The sequence below is a fragment of the Haliaeetus leucocephalus genome, unplaced genomic scaffold (assembly GCF_000737465.1).
Source record: "Haliaeetus leucocephalus isolate CR32 unplaced genomic scaffold, Haliaeetus_leucocephalus-4.0 Scaffold741, whole genome shotgun sequence".
Taxonomy (NCBI): domain Eukaryota; kingdom Metazoa; phylum Chordata; class Aves; order Accipitriformes; family Accipitridae; genus Haliaeetus; species Haliaeetus leucocephalus.
The window spans coordinates 5928292-5945665 of record NW_010973177.1 but is presented as its reverse complement, the minus strand read 5'-3'; the positions used below and the strand labels follow the sequence as shown (position 1 = coordinate 5945665).

At 62.8% G+C, this 17374-nt stretch overlaps 2 protein-coding genes across 2 annotated transcripts in view; both read left to right on the top strand.

Annotated features, from left to right (window-relative positions):
* The window catches only part of SPEF1 (sperm flagellar 1), a 5425-nt gene extending 2248 nt beyond the window's left edge, over positions 1-3177 (top strand). The window contains exons 3-7 of the mRNA XM_010580843.1: positions 129-285; positions 1103-1151; positions 1406-1469; positions 1739-1850; positions 3070-3177. Coding sequence (XP_010579145.1) covers positions 129-285; positions 1103-1151; positions 1406-1469; positions 1739-1850; positions 3070-3177 — 490 coding nt within the window. The remainder of the gene's footprint in view (positions 1-128; positions 286-1102; positions 1152-1405; positions 1470-1738; positions 1851-3069) is intronic.
* A 1669-nt stretch (positions 3178-4846) lies between these two features.
* Positions 4847-17372, top strand: LOC104840124 (chromosome unknown open reading frame, human C20orf27; the record flags this gene model as incomplete). Its single annotated transcript, XM_010580842.1, has 6 exons — positions 4847-4896; positions 6631-6743; positions 9855-9997; positions 12574-12712; positions 16201-16323; positions 17275-17372. Coding segments are annotated over exons 2-6 (522 nt in total), but the record flags the coding sequence as incomplete, so codon positions are not given.
* Positions 17373-17374: the final 2 nt, after the last annotated feature.

Here is a 17374-nt window from a genome sequence, read left to right as displayed (position 1 = left end):
GCTGTACAGAGAGTCCCTGTTTGTCCTGGCTGGTGACCTGGCCAGCTGGGACACAGCTAAGGGTTCTGCGGGCAGCGGGGGTGCCTGCCTCCCTGCCCTCCTGGGTGCTCATTTGACTCCTCTTTTAGGAAAGTGCTGAGTAAGCTGAACTTCTCCATTCCGGGTGACATGATCCGGCAGGTCGTGCAGTGCCGGCCGGGCACGGTGGAGCAGGTGCTGCTCGTGCTGCAGCAAAAGATCGAGGAGAAGCAGCAACAGAGCAAGGCGGTGTCTAGCCCAGGCCAGGTCAGTGGGGCCTGGGGGAAGGGGGGCACCCAGTGTGCCATGTCTTGCTTGTAGGTGCCATGTGCCATGGGCAAGAGGGCAATGAGGGTGAGTGGCCACCCCACAGAGAGGTCAGTGTAATCAGGGCAGGGCCAGGGGAGCCGGGCTGAGCTCTAGACATCCTTGTGGGTGTCACTATCCCATCTCATCACAAGGATCCTGTTGCCATCTCCCTGTCTGCAGCTCCACGGGGAAGTGCAGTGGGGTGTTCAGAGGCAGGGGAGCCCCTCGCGTGGGCAGAGCCGGGGTAGGAGCACCCCACTGGGAGCGATGCAGGCGGCACGGCCGCAGATGGCAGCCGTGCGCTGTCGTGGGAAGTGCTGCGGTCCCTCTTGCTCTGCAGCCTTGACTTGGCCCGGGCTGTCTCTGCCAGTGACTCTGGTGCTCAGGTCAAAGGAGGAATTCGCTAGGGGAAGGGCTGTGGCCCTGAAGCAGACAGGAATTCAGGCAGATGAGTCCCAGCCCTGCCTTCAGGCTGTAACGCTGGCACAGCAGGCACTGCAGCCATGCTGGGAACACCCTGCTCTGAACTGGCCTCTCCCACTGCTGTGGGAGCAAACCCCCCACCCCAGTGTTCCCCAGGGCCTCAAGCCCCAGCACCGCTCAGCAAGGGGTGGCACGAGCAGCCAGGCAGGCTGGGGTACCTGTCCCCCCTTCTCCTGACACTGGGGCCTGGCCAGGCCCCCTGTCTGCACAGGGGCTGTTTGTGGGCTCACCCACAGGGCAACCCACTGCTCATGGCCAGGCGTGATGGGTGTTTTCCTGCCTCTCCGTGCAGGAGCTGGGCGTACGGGCAGCGCTAGAAGATATCAGCTACCTGGAGACGGGTAGGGCCGGTGCGTGGCACATCGGGAAGGAAGGTCCCATCCTGGCCATACTATGGGCTCCCTGGGTCCCAAACCATGACCTTGGAGGGGGGGCATACACAGCCCTGTCTTGTGCTGGGGCACCCAAATAACGAGCCTGGCCAGCCCTGGGGGGATAGGAGACACTGCTGGAAGGGTGCATCCTGGTGGTGGTGGTGGTGGTGGGGCAACAGAGCTGTTTGGGCAGATGATGTGCTAACTGCTGTGTTTTGCAGGCTACTCAAAGGCAAAGAGCAGCATGGGAGGAGGCTATGCCCAGGATTCTCCCAGAGCTGCTGGGTAAGGACTGCTGGTGCTGTGCAGGGACACTGCAAGCATGTGCTGGGTGCTGGTGAGGTGGCCCTCCTGGGGTCTTCTTGAGGGAAGAGGCTTTGGGGGTCCCCGTGGGGGTCAGATGAGCCCAGTGCTACAGAGGCAGTGGTGTGTGGGGCAGGATGTGGAGGAGCTGGGCATGTGCCTGAGCCCCATGGCCTGTATGGCTCCATGGGCTGTGAGCATTGCTCCAGGAGGGGTCAGTTATTGTCCCGGCATTTCCTTTCCTGGTCCAGGGTGAAGAAGAGCTGCCATGGCTGTGCCCAGGCTCCCCTGGGGGATTCCGCCATCCGCCTGCAGCTGGCAGAGAGGGAGCAGGCCCTGCTCCTGGCGCAGGAAACCATCCAGGTGAGCCCACCCTCCATCAGCCCAGCCAAGTGCTGTCCCCGTGGCGGCACCGAGGCAGGGACAGCCTCCCTTTGCCTTCCCAACTGTCCTGTGACAGTGGTGTACATGACAGCCCAAACAGGCATTTGCTCGGTGCCATCAGCCTCCTGGGCTGCTCCTGTCTCTGTACCCAGGCTCTGGTGGCACCCTCAGGCATGGGCCAGCCTGGCACTGGCTTTGCCGTGGTCCAGCTGGCCAGCGTCTGGCTCGGATGCTCCTCTGGCTGCTCCTGGGCAGGGCCGGGCTTCTAAAAGGTCTGGTCAAACCGGGCTAGAAAGGCAGCAATGCCTCAGCCTGGCCTGGAGATGTGGTTCTGTCCCTGCGGCCGTCTGCTGCAGCAGGTGTTTTTCTGGCATTTATCGGGTAAAAGCCCTTGTAAAGCCTCAGCCTGCAGATCTCCCCCTGGGGTGAACAGCTTTCTCTTTCAATCCTTCCTGCCTGGGCGTGCCCTCAATCTCTGTGGCACGCACCCACATCAGTCACATCAATCCGTGATTCCCAAAATGTTCCCGATCCTCATCCTTTCTGGTCTGTCTTCCAGCCCGCAGTAATGAGGGTGATGCAGAACGGGCATGACAGCTGCACAGACCCTCTGCTCGTGGCTTGCTGTGGCCCCTGGACCACCCTTGGGGCTGCAGACCAGGCTCTGGACATCCCTTATTCGCCCCTGGGCAGTGGGTGATTTTTGAAATGGAGCTTCATTCAGCACGAAGCCAGGGCAGTGGCTCTGTCTTATCTAAAACCGGGGCTTTTCTGCTGGAAAACATCTCCTAAGATGTAAAATTTTGAAAGAGGGGAAGGAATGCTGTGGGGCATCTCAGATGGGAAGAGCTGTCACCAGGTCCTGGTGGGGAGCTGGGACTCCCGGGTCATGTTTTGTGGGAGTGTGAACTTGAGGTGGGTTGTTGTAGGAGCTGGAATTGGGACCCCAAATCTGGCAGTGGTGCTCACCTGCCTCAGCTTCCCTTGTGGTTAAAGATGGCTGATGCCGCTCAGTGACCCCAGCAGCCACATCAGCCCAGCCCTGAGTTCCCTGTCCCCCCCGCCCCGCCCCGTCCCCCTCGTCCGCGCTGCTGGCTGTCAGGCAAGCCCCGCCCCCCCCCCAAGCCTGTCTGGGGTGGATGGATGTGCCTCCTTCTCCCCAAAACCAAGCTGAGGGGGTGTCGGGGTCTCTGCTCAGATCCTGCAGCTGAAGGTGGGGAGGCTGGAGCAGCTGCTGCACCTCAAGAATGTGCGGATAGACGACCTCAGCCGGCGTCTGCAGGAAGCCCAGTGCCAACAGCGGTGAGCGGACCCTCGCCTGCCTGGCAGCCCCTTGCCCGGGACTGCCCCCCCGCTGCCTGCCCCACCTCTCCCACCCGTGGGATCTCCTGCTGACCTGGAAGAGCCATCCCAGTGCCTCCCAGTTGCCCCAGTTCCCAGGACAGACTCTCAAGGGCAAAAGCCAGAGGTGGCAAAGGCAGATGCAGAAGCAGGGACCTCCGTGCCCACCTCCGGGTCCCCCCCGCCATGCCTGCTGGCGGGCAGGGAGGCAGCAGCATCGCTACCACATGGGTTTCGCTCAGCCCTCCAGCCATCGCCTGCCGACAGCAGTGGTTCCTCCTTCCTTTGTCTTGCAGTCAGTAATTAAAAAGCCGGGTCATCACTCGGAGACCTCCCTTCCAGGCTGAGTCGCTGCGGGGGTCCCGCCTGCCCCAGCCTGGGGGTATTTATTTATTTCCCAGCTGATCCAGCATCGAGGGGCTGTCAGCAGCGTGGGGACGCCACTGGGCTGCCCCGGGCTGGGGAGACGTGCGCTGGCGGAGGCTGAGATTTAATCCCTTACCCAAAGCTGTTTGTTTTTGTAATCTCTGAGAAAATCCGTGCTTCAGCACACAGACCTGCTCGTGGGTCTGGCACTGACCGCGTGGGCAACCTAGCTGTGGGGTGGGGGTACCCGGTAGTACCCCCCGCTCCTCTGCCTGCCCTTGGCTGGTCCTGGGGCCGTCCCCCCCGGTGGGGAGATGCCTGGGGTTGGGTCTGGCCACAACCTTCACTGCACGGGAGTCACCTGCGGCCTTTTTTAGGGTCAAACACGATTGTTTTTTCCAGTGCGGGGCCGAGCCGTGCGCGGTGTCACGCGTGCTGGAGGCGAGGACACGGCTGGGGCTCCAGCAGCTCCCTGGGAACGAAGCCCCGCGCTTTTTAAGCGTTCTGGCATCTGGAGGCTGCAGGAAGAGGTTTTTTTTTTTGGGGGGGGGACAGATTAGCCCCTGGGGTGTGCCGTGTCCCCTGTCCCTGCCTGTGAGATCCAGCCCTGCCTGCGAGCCCTGACCCCGCTGCCCCCCGCCCCGGGGGGACGGCTCTTGCCTTGCACGGTGTGTGTGTGTGGCGGGGGGGCCGCTGCCTCCCCCCCGCTCATTCCCAGGAGGGTGGACGTGCATTTTGGAAGGGAACCGGCTGCCTTTTCCCGGCCAGGGACGTGTCCCGGTTGCCGTTCCCACCCTCGACGCCCCCGATGGCCGGCTCCCGCCGGTGAGCCGAGCCGTGGCCCTTTTCCCCCGTGCTCCCTCTCATCACCGAAGGGGCCCGGGTTCGGACATTGAGGTCTGAGCAATAAAAATTGCCAGGCGATGATAGGTTGCCATAGCAACCGTATCGCCCGGGGATGAGGGGGGACACCGGCGGGGTGCCCCCCCTCCCCTCCGCGCCGCCGCGCACCCCGCCGCCCACGTGTGGCGCCCTACAGCCGTGCGCTTCCCCCCCCCATTGGCTGCCCCAGTCCCTTCGCCACGCCTCCTAGCGACAGTCCCGCCCCTTGGAGACGACCCTACTCCCGCCGGACCGCTCCTCGGGAAGCGGCGCCGTCGGAAAGGCAGCCGATGGGCGTGGCGGGGAGGCGTGACCGCCGAGGGGGTGGACCAATAGGGACGGCGGAGGGTGTGTCGGGGCCAATAGGAGGGAGGGGGGCGTGTCCCGGTAGTGGGAAGCGGGGAGCACGGCGGCGTCCGGGACGCACCGGCCGGGGGTGAGTGAGGAAGGGACGGGGACGGCGGGGACGGGGAGGGGCCCCCGGGCTTCCCCCTCCCCGTATTGTTCCCTCTGGGCATGACTGCTCCGGTGGGGTCCTCGCTCTCCCGGTCCCGGTGGGCTGGAGTAGGATGCTCGCCCGGGCCGGTCGCTGTCCCGTCATGCTGCAGAGGGGAGCACCGAGGCCGGGGGCGCATCCCCGGGACCCCCTTTGCAGCATTGGGGCTGAGCCGGCGGAGGGTGAAAACACGGGTGTGTGTGTGTGTGTGTGTGGATACCCACACCCACGCGTGACGGGGACCGGGGCCGCGCCGGTGATGGCGGAGGCAGATTGGGGCCACCCGGCGTGGCTCGGGCGGGGAGGCGTGCGTCAGCTCCGCCGCCTCCTTACTGCCGCTCGCCCCCGGCCTGGGGGGGCTGGGGAGCCCCGGGAACGGGCTGAGCGCTGGGGACCCGCTGCCCGGGCTGCTGGGGGGGCAACGGCGTGGGACTGTCGGTGGGGTCTGTGGAGTGCCCACTACCCCGGGACTGCAGCCACGGGGGGGCGAGTCTTGACCCCCTCAAGGGCACGGGGAGCCCGTGGGCCCCGCGTTTGCCCCTGCTGCGAGCCCAGGCGCGGTGCCCACCCTGGTTGCCGAGTCCCCCACCGCCAGCCCCACACTTTGCCCCTGCTCAGGGGCCGCTTGCCCTGTGTCCCCCTCCTCCCTGTGTCCAGTCCTGGGGTCTCCTCCCACCCTGTGCTGCCCATGGATGCATTTCGGTGTCCCCTCGTGCATCTCTCTAGGCATCCCCAAATCCTGGGCTTTTCCCTCCCAGCTCTTTTCCAGGCTGGATCATCTCATCTTTGGGCAGCAGCACTGCGGGGCGCCGGGGCTACGGTGAGGGTCTGCCACCCGCGCCCCCCCCCCCCCCCGCCCCTGGAGAGGCTTCCTGCCCTTTAGCTCTACTTTTTTTTTTTTATCTTATTTTCCTCCAGGGCTGACACTGTTAATGCTTTTTCCATGAATTTCCCTGTGCTCGGCAAGCTGGGCTGCTGACGGCACCGTTTCAGGCACCTGCCTCCTACTGCCGGATTCCTCGGGTGCCCAGTGTTGGGACCAGGTTACCGGTGGTGGGATCAGGTGCCCGGTGATGTTACCAGCCCGTGTTTGGTCTCCCACAGCCTCCTGTGGGACAGCAGGGCTGGGTGAGCCCCAGGGAGGAGGTTTGAGCCTGAGCTTCCATCAAAGGGGTCTTTGGGGTGTCAGATCCTGGACCCCTGGGTGGGAGGTGGGGGGCATGAGCCCTGTCACCCCCAGACTGTCTCTGGTGGCTCTTCCTGCCTTAATGCAGGGACAGTGCCCACCCTGGTGCTGGGGGGGTCATCCCTGAGAGCCGGCAGAGCAGGAGCCTGGGCTGGCTGGGTCACACCGCAGACTCATGGTGGAGCGGGACAGAGGAGCTGCCCGTCCTGCCACTGCTCCTGCCCTGCCTGTGCCCATCACGCCTTGGGGTAGGGCTGGATGCAGGCCCTGGCACGCTGCCTGCTGCTGGCCGAAGCCGGGCTGCCTGACGCCCCTGAGCTGCAGGAGACTCCTCCCCGGCAGGTCTGTGCCGGAACAGTGCCGGAGTCGCAGCCGTGCATTGCCGTCGTGTCCGTGGTGCTCGGCTGGCTCTGGCACCCGGACGGAGGCAGCAGATGCCCTCCCCGGCTCTGCCTGTCCCTGCCTAACCCTGCCCGTTCCTTCCGCAGCTCCGGTGCTCGGGAGCAGCGGCAGTGGCCCCGGAGGATGGCCTCCTGTCCGTGCCTTTGAAGTTTTGCGCAAGGACGACTGCTGTGGGGACACATGGCTACGGCTAGCAAGGGTGAGTCCCCGGCGTCCCCTCCTGCCTGCCTGCCCCTTGCCCCTTCCCAGGCTCCTTGCTCCTGATACGGGACCAGTCTCCAAGTTTGATGCTCCTTCCCGGTGAAGCCCCTCTGCCCGCGGCCCTGCCGGGGGGTCTCTCTGCCCATGACCCTGCTGGGGGGGTCCCTCTGCCTGCAGCCAGGGATGCAAGGGCTGCCTGGAGCTGCCCTCTCCATGCCCAGGGAGCAGCTGAGCAAGTCAGAGGCTATGGGGGAATGGGGGAACATTATTGCTGTTTTTCTGCCGTGAGTTGTGAGTGAGCATCCACTGAGGGGGCTTGCGGCAGGGTGGGGGCTCCGGTGGCATGCTGCCGGCACCACTCAGCTGCAGTCCCCCTTTAGTGATCGGCACAACCCTCGGCACCCACTGCCCCAGGCAGGGCTGGTGCAGGAGGCAATGGGTGCTCCCAGCCTCTCCCAGACCCCGGCTGCCTCCCTGAAAAGCTCTGGCAGTGCCGGGCTTGGGAAGCTGGGCGCTTTGTCAGTGCCAGGAGGGGACCCCAAAAGGTCGCTGGCATGAGGCGCCCTATGGCGGCAGCACCCGGCTCTCTGCCATGCAGAGACAAAGACCGAAGAGGCTCTTTGTGCTGCTGCTGGGCGTGATTTCGTCTTCCTTTGTGTGCCTGGTCACGGCTCCGGCCTCCGCGGCTCCTTCCCCACTGCCGGTGAGCGGGGCCGTGGGATGGGTCCATCCCGGGGGCTTTCCTCCCGCTGGCGGTGAAGCCTCCTTTGGCTTCCCTGCAGGACAAGGGCCAGGCGAGCGGTCTGTCAGTGGTGATGCCAAAGGACAGGCAGGTTGCCTGCTCTGGGCTGTCTTGTTCCTGGCAGCATGGGGGATGGGGGTCCCTGTGCGGGGGAACAGTGTACTGGGGGAGCCCTGAGCCCCCTGTGCTTCCCTGCTTCCAGCCCTGCCTCCCCAGGGATGCTGGGGCCTGGACACCCTTGTTTTGGGAGGCACGCAGCGACTCCGAAGCTGGCATCTGCTTCCAGGGCTTACGATTGCTGCCGACACGTGCGAGGCAGGCGTCCCCCACCATGGCCCACCCCCCCACCATAGGGTGTGTGTCGGACCCCCAAACCCACCCCCTGGGTGCCTGGGGAGCATGGCACCAGACCGGCTGCTGGCACACCGACCGTGCAGGGTCCGGCAGGTCCCGGTGACCCTCCTGCCGTGACTGTGGCAGGACTCAGGGACCTGAGATAAAACACACCAGCTCCAGGTGATTTTTCTGCCCAGCCCCTGCCTGATGGAGGCTCTGCCTGTACCTCTGCCTCTACTTCCCCTTGCTGCCGGGTGGGTGCAGGACGCACAACTGCATTTTGCCCCTGATGAGATTTCCGTGCTGGCTGACTCATGGCAGGTCCTGTGTGGGTGGGTGCCCCTGCCCCTTCCACCTTGCCCCACGCGCCCAGGGCTGTCGAGGTGCCACTGTCACCTGTCCAGGCTCTGCCAGGGGCTGTCCCCTCCTGCCAGGGCGAGGACAGTCCCTGTCAGCCCCTCCTGAGCTGGGACAGGGACACCGTGTGGTGCAGCCTCTCAAGGTCACTGGGGTGTGTGCTGGCGGGTGACCTGGTTCCCGGGACAGCCAGTTCCTGGGACAGCTGCCCACGGTGCCTGGCTGCCATCTTCGCCTTCCTCCGACCTCCCTCTCTCCAGAGGGTCTTCAGACACACCGTGTCAGGGGGCTAGCTGAGCACCGTGGCTGCCTGGGCCGATGATGGCTAAGTGTCCTCTGGACATGCTCGTCCCTGGGGGCCGCTTGGCTTCCTGGACTCCATGCCGGGCATCGGCTGTGCTGCCTCCAAGTGCCGTGTGACGGAGACGCATATTTGGGATTTTCCCTGCCGGTCTCCTGGCAGGCATCAGAGCTCAGCTCCTCCGAGCCCAGAGCTGGCATCGGGATTTCTGATGGCAACCACAGGCTGAGACCTTGCCCGTCACCGCAGCTTCTGTCTGGTGTGTGGGTTCCATGCAGGTCCCAGGGCTCGTCCTGCCCTATGGCACCCAGAGGATGGCACCCATGAGGGTTGCCGTGCCCTGTCACGGTGGGCCGGGGGCTGCCTGCGTTTCGGCAGGGAGGGTCCCATCTGTGTCCCCTTCCCCACTGCAGCCACGTGCAGCTGCATCGCTCTGCAAGCGGCTGAGTCTCTTGTTTTCCCCTGCGTGCGGGGAAGGGATTTCTGCCGAGCTGTTCCGGCTGAACAATGCTGAGTTATTAAATCTCCGGCGTTTCCAGCCTGCTGAGGCACAAAGAGCCTTTTCTTTAAGGAGGCGGCAATCTGCTCCCGGCTGCTGCCAGATGGATGCAATTGGCGGCCGGACTGGGGGGTTTCTTGGGGTGTACTGGGGAGGAGGAGGAAGAGGAGAGAGTGTTTTTTCTTGGAAGCTCACAGAGAGCCTATTGCAAAGGTGCAAGTGAAAGGGCTGCGGTGTCTGTGCCTCTGCGGGCTCCTGCCCGCTGTGGGGACCTCAGTGTCCCCAGGCAGGTGCCTGTCCTCACAGGGCAGGTGCATTTTTGGGTTTCCCCAGGGCACCGTGGGGTTTGCTCCCCAACATGCTGGCCAGCTTTGCAGCCTTGGAGAGCCCTGCCCAACACCCTGGGATGTGTGGGACCCCTTCCCGAGGGAAACTGTCCTTCCTTCCTGTCCTTGTCCCACCTGTGTCCCCTTCCTGGCACAGCACGTGTCTCTGCTCATCACGTTCCTCTGCGCCGAGAAAATCACGGGAGTGAGCAAATGCTGCTGAGCCCAGGGGACAGACAGGACCCTCACAGCCTCTGGACATTGGCTGGTGGCAGGTCCATGTGCTCCCCCCTGCTCAGAGGGTGAGCTCTCTGTGGCCGCTGGTCACCAGTGTCCGTATGCCACCTCCCTAGCCTGTGGCACGAGGCATTTCTGAAATGGGAGAGTGGGGACACTGGGGAAGCCCCTCCATGTCTGATGATGCTCCAGCCTTGGTCTGTCCCCAGGGGCTGCGGGGGGGACGCAGAGCTGGGGACTGGGGACGGAGTGGGTGCATCCTAGGTGGGCAGGGAGTGACGCCTGGGCTCTGTCCTCTCCTCCCTATGCAGGCAGCAAGGTGAAGGGGGGGGGCGTGCGCTTCGCCCCCAGCCAGCTCGCTGAGGGGGCCCACGGCCACGTGCACTTCGATGAGAAGCTCCACGACTCCGCGGTGATGGTGACGCAGGAGAAGGACGGCAGCTTCCTCGTCAAGGTGGGAGCTGTGACCCAGGGGATGGTGGTGGCGGGGGGGGTCCCAGTACCACCCTGGCCTGTCCCTTCACGTGGCAGCAGGGCTGGGTCCATCCTGGGGGCCCTGTGGGGTGGGTGTACCCCCCAGTGCTGCCCATTGTAGCCGTCTGAACTGTGGGGCTCAGGGGACCTGTGGCTTCTGCTGCCTGCAGCTCTGCCTGCTCCGGGGAGGTTTCTATCGCTGCACCTCTGGATGTTGCTCCATCTCTGTTACAGTTCTCAGATTTGGGGGTGTTTCTTGCCCCGTTAGCTCCCTGGTGTACCTGGGGGGGGCCTGGGAGCACCCTGAGAACCCAGGTGCTTCCCCACGGGGGCTGTGATGCTCCTGAGGGCACAGGTATAAACGTGGGTGCTTTGCTCCATATTCACCCATTTAGCACCCAATTCCTGTGGCTGCATCCAGCCTCTGGCAGCGACGGGGGGCAGGTTTGGGGCTGGCTGGGGCTGGCCCCCGGCCTGTGTTGCTGCTGCCAGATCTGACAGGCTGGGGGTGGGATGCAGGCCCCCTCTGGAAATCAGGGTCTGGTGGCATCACAAGCAGCGGAGCCCAGTCCTGGCAGGGTGGGCTGGGGGACCCTGCTGCACCCTGGACATTGGCGTTGGGGGGGGGACATGGGACGGATATGGCACTGTCTCCTCTGCCCCTGTGTGGGGGGGACGGGGCTGAGCTGGATCTCGCCCTGTGTGCCAGCAGTGCTGTGGCTTCTCGCTTCCCTCTGGCCATGTGGCTGTGGCTGTGGGTGTGTGTTAGCGTGGGTTCAGGTTTGACAGTGGCTCCCAAACCATGCTGGGGGCCGGTCATGGCAGTGGGGACAGCAAGCCATCTTTAATGACACCTTGTATTTCATCCTGGCAGGTTTGCAGACCTGAGCATTTGCTACCTGCCCCGTCCCACAGCTCCTCACCCTGCACAGCAGGGCTGAGTGCCGGGAGTGGAGGCTTTGGTGCTGGCATGCCATGGGCTTTGGTGGCAGTGGGGTCTGGGTGTGAGGTGGGCACCTTGGCAGTGACTTGGAGGTGCAGGTCACCAGTCCTCTGCCCAGAGCTGCTTTATTGTGGCCGCTTTCACCTGGCGCAAAGCCAGCCCCTCCATCCCAGCCTCTCCTTTGGAGGCCTTTTTCTCCCAAGAAGTAAACCCCTCGGAGAGCATTTGGGTTGCTCCAGCGTTGCGTGCAGCAGAGCAATCTGAAACTCCCTTTCAGCTCTGAGTCAGTTATTTGTATCGGGCGGATGATGGGTTATTGCCCTAAAAATGGCAGTGAATTGCTTAGCAATTGCCAATCTGTAGGTGGTTGTTATTATTTTTTCCCACCCGTGCCGTGCAGCGTGCCGTGGGCGCACCGGCACTGCACGTGCCTCTCTGGGGAAGGGGGGCAGCTGCCTGCTGCCCTCGGTGCTGCCAGCCCTGACGGCAGAGCTGGCAGCCACCGTGCCCAGCTCAGCATGCTGGGGCCACGTTTAACCACACATCTCTTCCTTCTGAGTAGATTTGGGGTGCACCCTGCAACCCGCCATGTGTCTCGGAGGCAGGAGACCACCCTCATCCTCTCCCCTATTGAGAAAAGGGTCTTTAGGGCCAGTCACCAAATGTCTTTCTATGGCCTTAAATCCCTGAAGCTGCATGTCGTTGTTTCTGTTGGTTTCTGCGTTGCAGTGATGCTTCGGAGCTGCTCGTAGCCAGAAATGTGCAAGCATATGGTGTGCATTTTATATCTGTGTGTGTATACATAGATGTGTGTGTGTGTGTGTATTAATATGTATTTATGTGGCGGTTGAGGTGCAGCTTGGAGCAGGCTGTACATGTCTGTGTGGAAGACCGAGGGTGCCCGGCTGAATTGTGCCCACAGCAGGGCTTGCCCGCTGCTGCCGGCAGGGTTTGCGGCAGTCGGTGAGCAATAGGTACCCTGTGTCCCTGGGAAGGGATTGCACCCTCGGTCGGGTTGGATCCTGGCTGTGCTCTGGGTTCTGCTGCAAGGAGGGTTTGCAGGCGCGTCCGGAGCTTTGCAGCAGGCGGGGAGCCCACCGCTCCCTTCCCAAAATGGCTTTTTCTGAGTGCAATGGAGATGGAGCCCGCTCTGGAGGCGGCCGGCTCTGTAAGTGCTCTGGTTTTCATCGTGGCAGTGGATAAATGACATTTGAAGGCGTGCTCTTGGAAACGTCTTGGCTTTTAGAGACAAGAAACGGCAGCCGAACACGTTTGGCTTACGCTGGGAAAATTGGTTGCTGCTCCCATGACACCAAAGGGTGGTTGTTCCCAGGGCTTTGCTCAGATCTGGTTATTTTTGCTGCTTGCTTTGTGCTGCCAAAATAGATGTGTTTGTTACATTTTTCCCAATTGTTTAGGAAATAGCCTCTCCAGCTGCTGCCCTCCACCTTCCCGTGGGCTTTTGGGTGCCTGGTGTGTCCCTGTCCCCAGGGTGGGCTGCAGAGGAGGACGGGATGAGACAGGATGATAGCAGCGTGGGACCACCTCCCATGCAACTCAGTGCCTGCTCGAGGCATGGTGTGACCCCCACCCTGTCCCCCCCCTCCTTGCAGGTGGGATTCCTGAAGATCCTCCACAAGTATGAGATCACGTTCCTCCTGCCCCTGGTGCAGAGGCTGGGGAAGGATGTCTGTGCTGTTCCCCTCCCCAATATCAACCTCCGAGTCATCAGCATCACCTCCCTGCCAGAAGGTAAGGTCCCCACTTTGTCCCTACTTTGTCCCCCCTTTGTCCCCACAGTAGCTGCTGTGCCGGCTCCTGGATCCTGCCTTTGCTTCAACGCAGCCATCGAGGGGTGAGCAGCGAGGGGGGCACTGCCTGGGCTGGCGGGGGGGGCTGCCAGACCCAGACGTACCCGTGTAGTGCCTGTGAGGGTGGCAGGGGTGTCTGCCTCATGCTGGAGCCCCGTGGGGAGCATGAACCAAGTGCTCCCGTGGGGCAGGAGGCAGCCGGCAGCCCCCTGGTCCTAGGTGCAGCCGTGGCTGTCAGGATTGAGCCCTCACCAGGCATGGGGGATGATTCCTCTCACCTGGGGAGCCCAGAGGCCCCCCCGGGAGCCTGTAGGGCGTCTTCTGTTGCCGTGGGGTTTCCTGCCTTGTGGGAACTCGATGGGTGAGTGTCCTCCAAAGCATTTTCCAAACCCTGAGCCTTGTCCTTCCCCTGAGCACGGTGCGGGGGTGGCAGGCTGATCAGGCTGTCCCTGACCTGTGTGGCTTCGGGGACAAGTCCCACTGCAGCTGCTAGCAATGAGGGTGGCATTTGGTCCTGGCTCTGCCCAGGGTGGTTGTACCTCTGCTGGGGCAGCATCCCTGCAGTGCTGCACTGGAGAGCTTTACCCCATGGAGAAGGAATCTGTGTTTCCACTGTGCCTCCCGGGAGACGCCCGACCCCGACCTGCGTGCTTGAAGAGTGGCTTTTGTGGCATTTTAATCCAGAAACCTGCTGAACAGAGTCCAGACGTGCTGGTATTTTTAGCACTTGCTCTGTCTGCTCTTTGCCAGCACTGAGGGTCTGCCTAAAGAACAGGCTGGAGCCAAGGGGGGGTCGTCTCTCTATCTGTCTCCAGGCTTCTTGCTAATTCTCTTGTTGTAGAGGAAAGGAGAATAATGTCCTGAAATGTAAGCGCTTGGCACGGGTCTGTGTGGAGGAGATACCTGGGCTTTGCTTTGTGCCGTGTCTGTGGCAGCTCAGCGCTGTCTGAGTCCATGCTGGGGGCTGGGCATGTGGCAGCCCCCCGGGATCCCAGCTACAGGGCTGGGGGTCCTGCTGGCTGCTCTGCCCCATCCTTCCCCGTCCCCTTCCTGGCTCCCCCAGCCCTCGGTCCTGCTCGGTCTGCCCCATCCCCTCCAGCAGTGCAGGTTCAGCCGCAGCAGGCACCGGGCCCCGCAGCTGTTGCTCTGTCCCCTGCAGAACTGCATCTCTCCATAACTTACCATCTGCAGTTGGGCAGTTAAATACTCTTTTTCCAAATGTGCATCAATCAGCTGCTGTTTCTTGTGAGTTCAGATAGGTCTGGGAGGTGGGAGGTGAAGACTGGCCATGGGTTTGTGGAGCAGAGCCCACAGGCTGGTGGGAACGGGGACAAGGACAGAGACAGGGTTTGCTCCAAGATGCACCAGGCTCAGGTACCAGCCTGGCTCTGGTCTGGGGTCAGTTTGCTGCTGGCGTGTCCGTGGGAGAAGGGAGCAGGGCTGTGCACAGTGGCCCCTGCGCAGCGGCTGAGGCAGCTGAGCGTCACCCTGGGCTCGGTGACAGCCATCCTGGGGACACGGGAACTGCTCTGAGGACACAGCTGGCTGCAAAGCGCCTTGGGGCACCTCGGCTGGTCCTTGTGCCAGCTGCTGCGGTTGACAAGCAGCCGGTGGATGCTCTTTCCCGCATCCCTGTCCCCTCTGGCTCCCTGGGGCTGCAGTTCGCCACCTCTCCCCGTGCCACCTCCCGGCAGCCGAGGGTCGGGAAGCGGGGCTGTGGCTGGCAGGGACAAGCTGTGGCTCTTCCCATGCTGCTGCTGGCTCTGGCCCAGCAAAGCACTTAAGCTTTGTTTGCTTAAAGCTTCCCACCTCGGGCTGGCACACCCGGCCTGGGCTCAGGGCCAGGGCTCCCAAGGCTTTGGGGAAAGGAGCCCTTCAGGGACCGCAAGCAGCTCCGGTGGGACCCGGAGGAGTCCAGTGCCTCGCAGCGGTTCAGTGGCATCTGTTCCTGAGGTCCTCAGGGTCCTGGTGACAGCCGGGGCTCCCCTCGAGTCTCTGCTTCACACGTCCTTGGCTGCGGGCAGGGATGGAGCTTGCCAGATTTGTCCAGCCATCAGCCAAATCCAGTCCCTGCGCTGCCAGCGGTCCTGAGGCTGCTCAGCCTGGGCAGAACGTGGTGCCTGGCTCTCGGCTGCGGTGACAGCCACGGCGGGGCTGGCGAGCAGGGCTGTGATCTGGCACAGACACAGAGACAAAGAGGCCCCAGGTGAGCATGGGCTGGAGACAAGAGGGCTCACGAAGTTGGGAAGAAAGAGGTTTTGCCACCACTTCTCCCTCCTGCATCCAGGTACAACCTTTCATCCCCATTTAAGGTGGAAGCTGCCTGATCCAAGCAGAGAAAGCGCTTCCCTACTCTGAGCTCCCCCTCTGGCTCCTGTGCTGGGCTGGGGACTCAGAGGAGCAGGCAGGGAAAATTCCTTGTGCCCATAGGTGTTTTGCTCTCCTCCGTCCCACTGCGCTTCCCATGCAGGGCTGGTGTTTCCAAGCTCTGGGGCTTAGCTCATGGAGCTGACTGCTGCGTGTGCTCTGGAGCCTGGGGGATGCTTAGCGTGTTTTTATTTCTCTTTTTGTGCCGTTGCAGCATCTCCCTGTGCCAGCCATGTCGGGGTGCCTCCCTGTGAGTTCTGCGGGGGCTGCCCAGCCGCGTGCTCACAGCTTGCTTGTGCCCCCCACACCGGGGTTTGACTAATGCGTTTCTGCAGCTGGTTTAATTTTCTGCCTCTTCTTTTATTTTTACATTGTGCTTTTTTTCCTCTGGATCAAAAACAACTGCCTCCTTCGGCCCTGCCAGCTCTGTCCCTGCGCTGGGGGGCACGTGGCTGGGGGCCAGCCTTTGCCCCATCCAAGCTGGGGGCTCCAAGGGGTGTTTCCATGTTCCCTCTGCTCTGCAAGGAGGAAGACATAGCAATTTTGGCACAGGTGTTCCCGACTGGTGGGACCCCCTCTCCCCCGGCTGCAACTGGGGGTGCAGAGCAGCTGTCTGCTGGTGTCCTGCTCTGCTGCTCCCTCCCTGTGGGGCTCTGCAAAGCCCCTGGGGCAGGGTGATGGGACAAGTGGGTCTCAGAGGTGCCATCGGCTCAGGGTGCTCAGCACTGTCACAACAGTGCCCCGAGCCTGGCACTGGGAAGAGCAGCTTCCCCTGGCACCTCGCCTGCATCTCTGCGGAGCTTTTTGCGTTCCACCAAGGCTCAGCATCCTTGTCTCTGCCTCACAGGCGGGGAAACCGAGGCATGGGGTGGGGAGGGAGCCCAGCAAGATTTGTGCTGTGTTGCTCAGCACTTCGGTGGTGGGCATGGGACTAAATCAGCCGTGCCCCAGGCTCTGCTGCCTCTGGGTGCCTGTGGTGAGGAGGGACTTTGGGATGGGGTAGGAAAGGTGCAGGCAGCTCTCGCAGCTGGACCCCAGCTCCCAGGGTGTTTCTGTCCCCAGGCTACAGTGTGAAGTGCGAGTACACGGCGCACAAGGAGGGGGTCCTGAAGGAAGAGATGGTCCTGGCCAGCGAGGCCGGCGAAGGCGCCTGCATCAAGGTGGTGGTCCAAGCCCGTGTCATGGGTAAGGGTCTGGCAGCACCGGCAGGCAGCGGTGCGGGGATCTGGTGCGGTTCTTTGGGTTTCGGAGCAGCAATTCCCCCCTGGCACAGCCGGTAACAGGGAGCGCTGGCAGGTCTGGCTGGAGACCCCCTGCTTTCTGCTGTGTCTGGGGAGCCAGGGATGCTCCCTGCATCCCCAACCCATCTTCTTCTAGCTCACCCAGTTCCACCGCTGTAGGCTTTCCCCACCTGGTGGACGTTTCTGGGAAATTGTCTAAACCAGCCGACTTCCACCCCAAAAATCCCCAGCCTGGGGGATGAAGCTGTGGGACCTCCCCACTGAAGGGGTACATGGAGTGGGGCTGCAGCGAGTGGGTTGGGGGGCACCTCCTCACCCCCCGTCCTCATTCCCCAGCCCAGCTGGGGGGCTGTGCCCAAGCCCACTGGGGTCCCCCTCTCCTCCAGCTGCAGCTGCTTGTCTTTATTCTTTTTCCTCCCCCACCTTGCTGCATAATTTGGGTTTGTTAATTAGAGCAGTGTTTTGTAGCTCGGCTTCCTCTGCTTTGTGTGACATGCAACTGCTTTCACCAGCATCTTCCGTGCAGCTGGTCCTAGGGTCCCTGGGCCTGGCAGGGCTGGCAGTTTGCTCCCCAGCAGCTGCCTGCTATATCTCACTGTGTCCCCACCCCATGTCCCAGCCTGGCCCCCAGCACCCCCGGCACTGCAGTGCCCGAGCCTTGGCACACCAGGGGCTGAGCGCCGTCCCGGTGCAGCATCCCTGCATCTCCCAGCCCCGTGGGTGCCAGCATCCCTTGCATGGGGACTGTGGGAGGGAGGATAAGCACCTGTGAGTCTGAAAACTCCCCAAAAGGGCTTTCAAAAAGGTGAAACGAGCCCCCCCCAGCCAGACTGAGGCCATAAGTGGCTGCGCCCCGGCTCTGTCCCCATCCCCACTGTCCTCTCCTGTCTCACAGACCGGCACCACGGCACACCGATGCTCCTGGATGGGGTGCGCTGCATCGGCGCAGAGCTGGAGTACGACTCGGAGCAGAGTGACTGGCATGGCTTCGACTA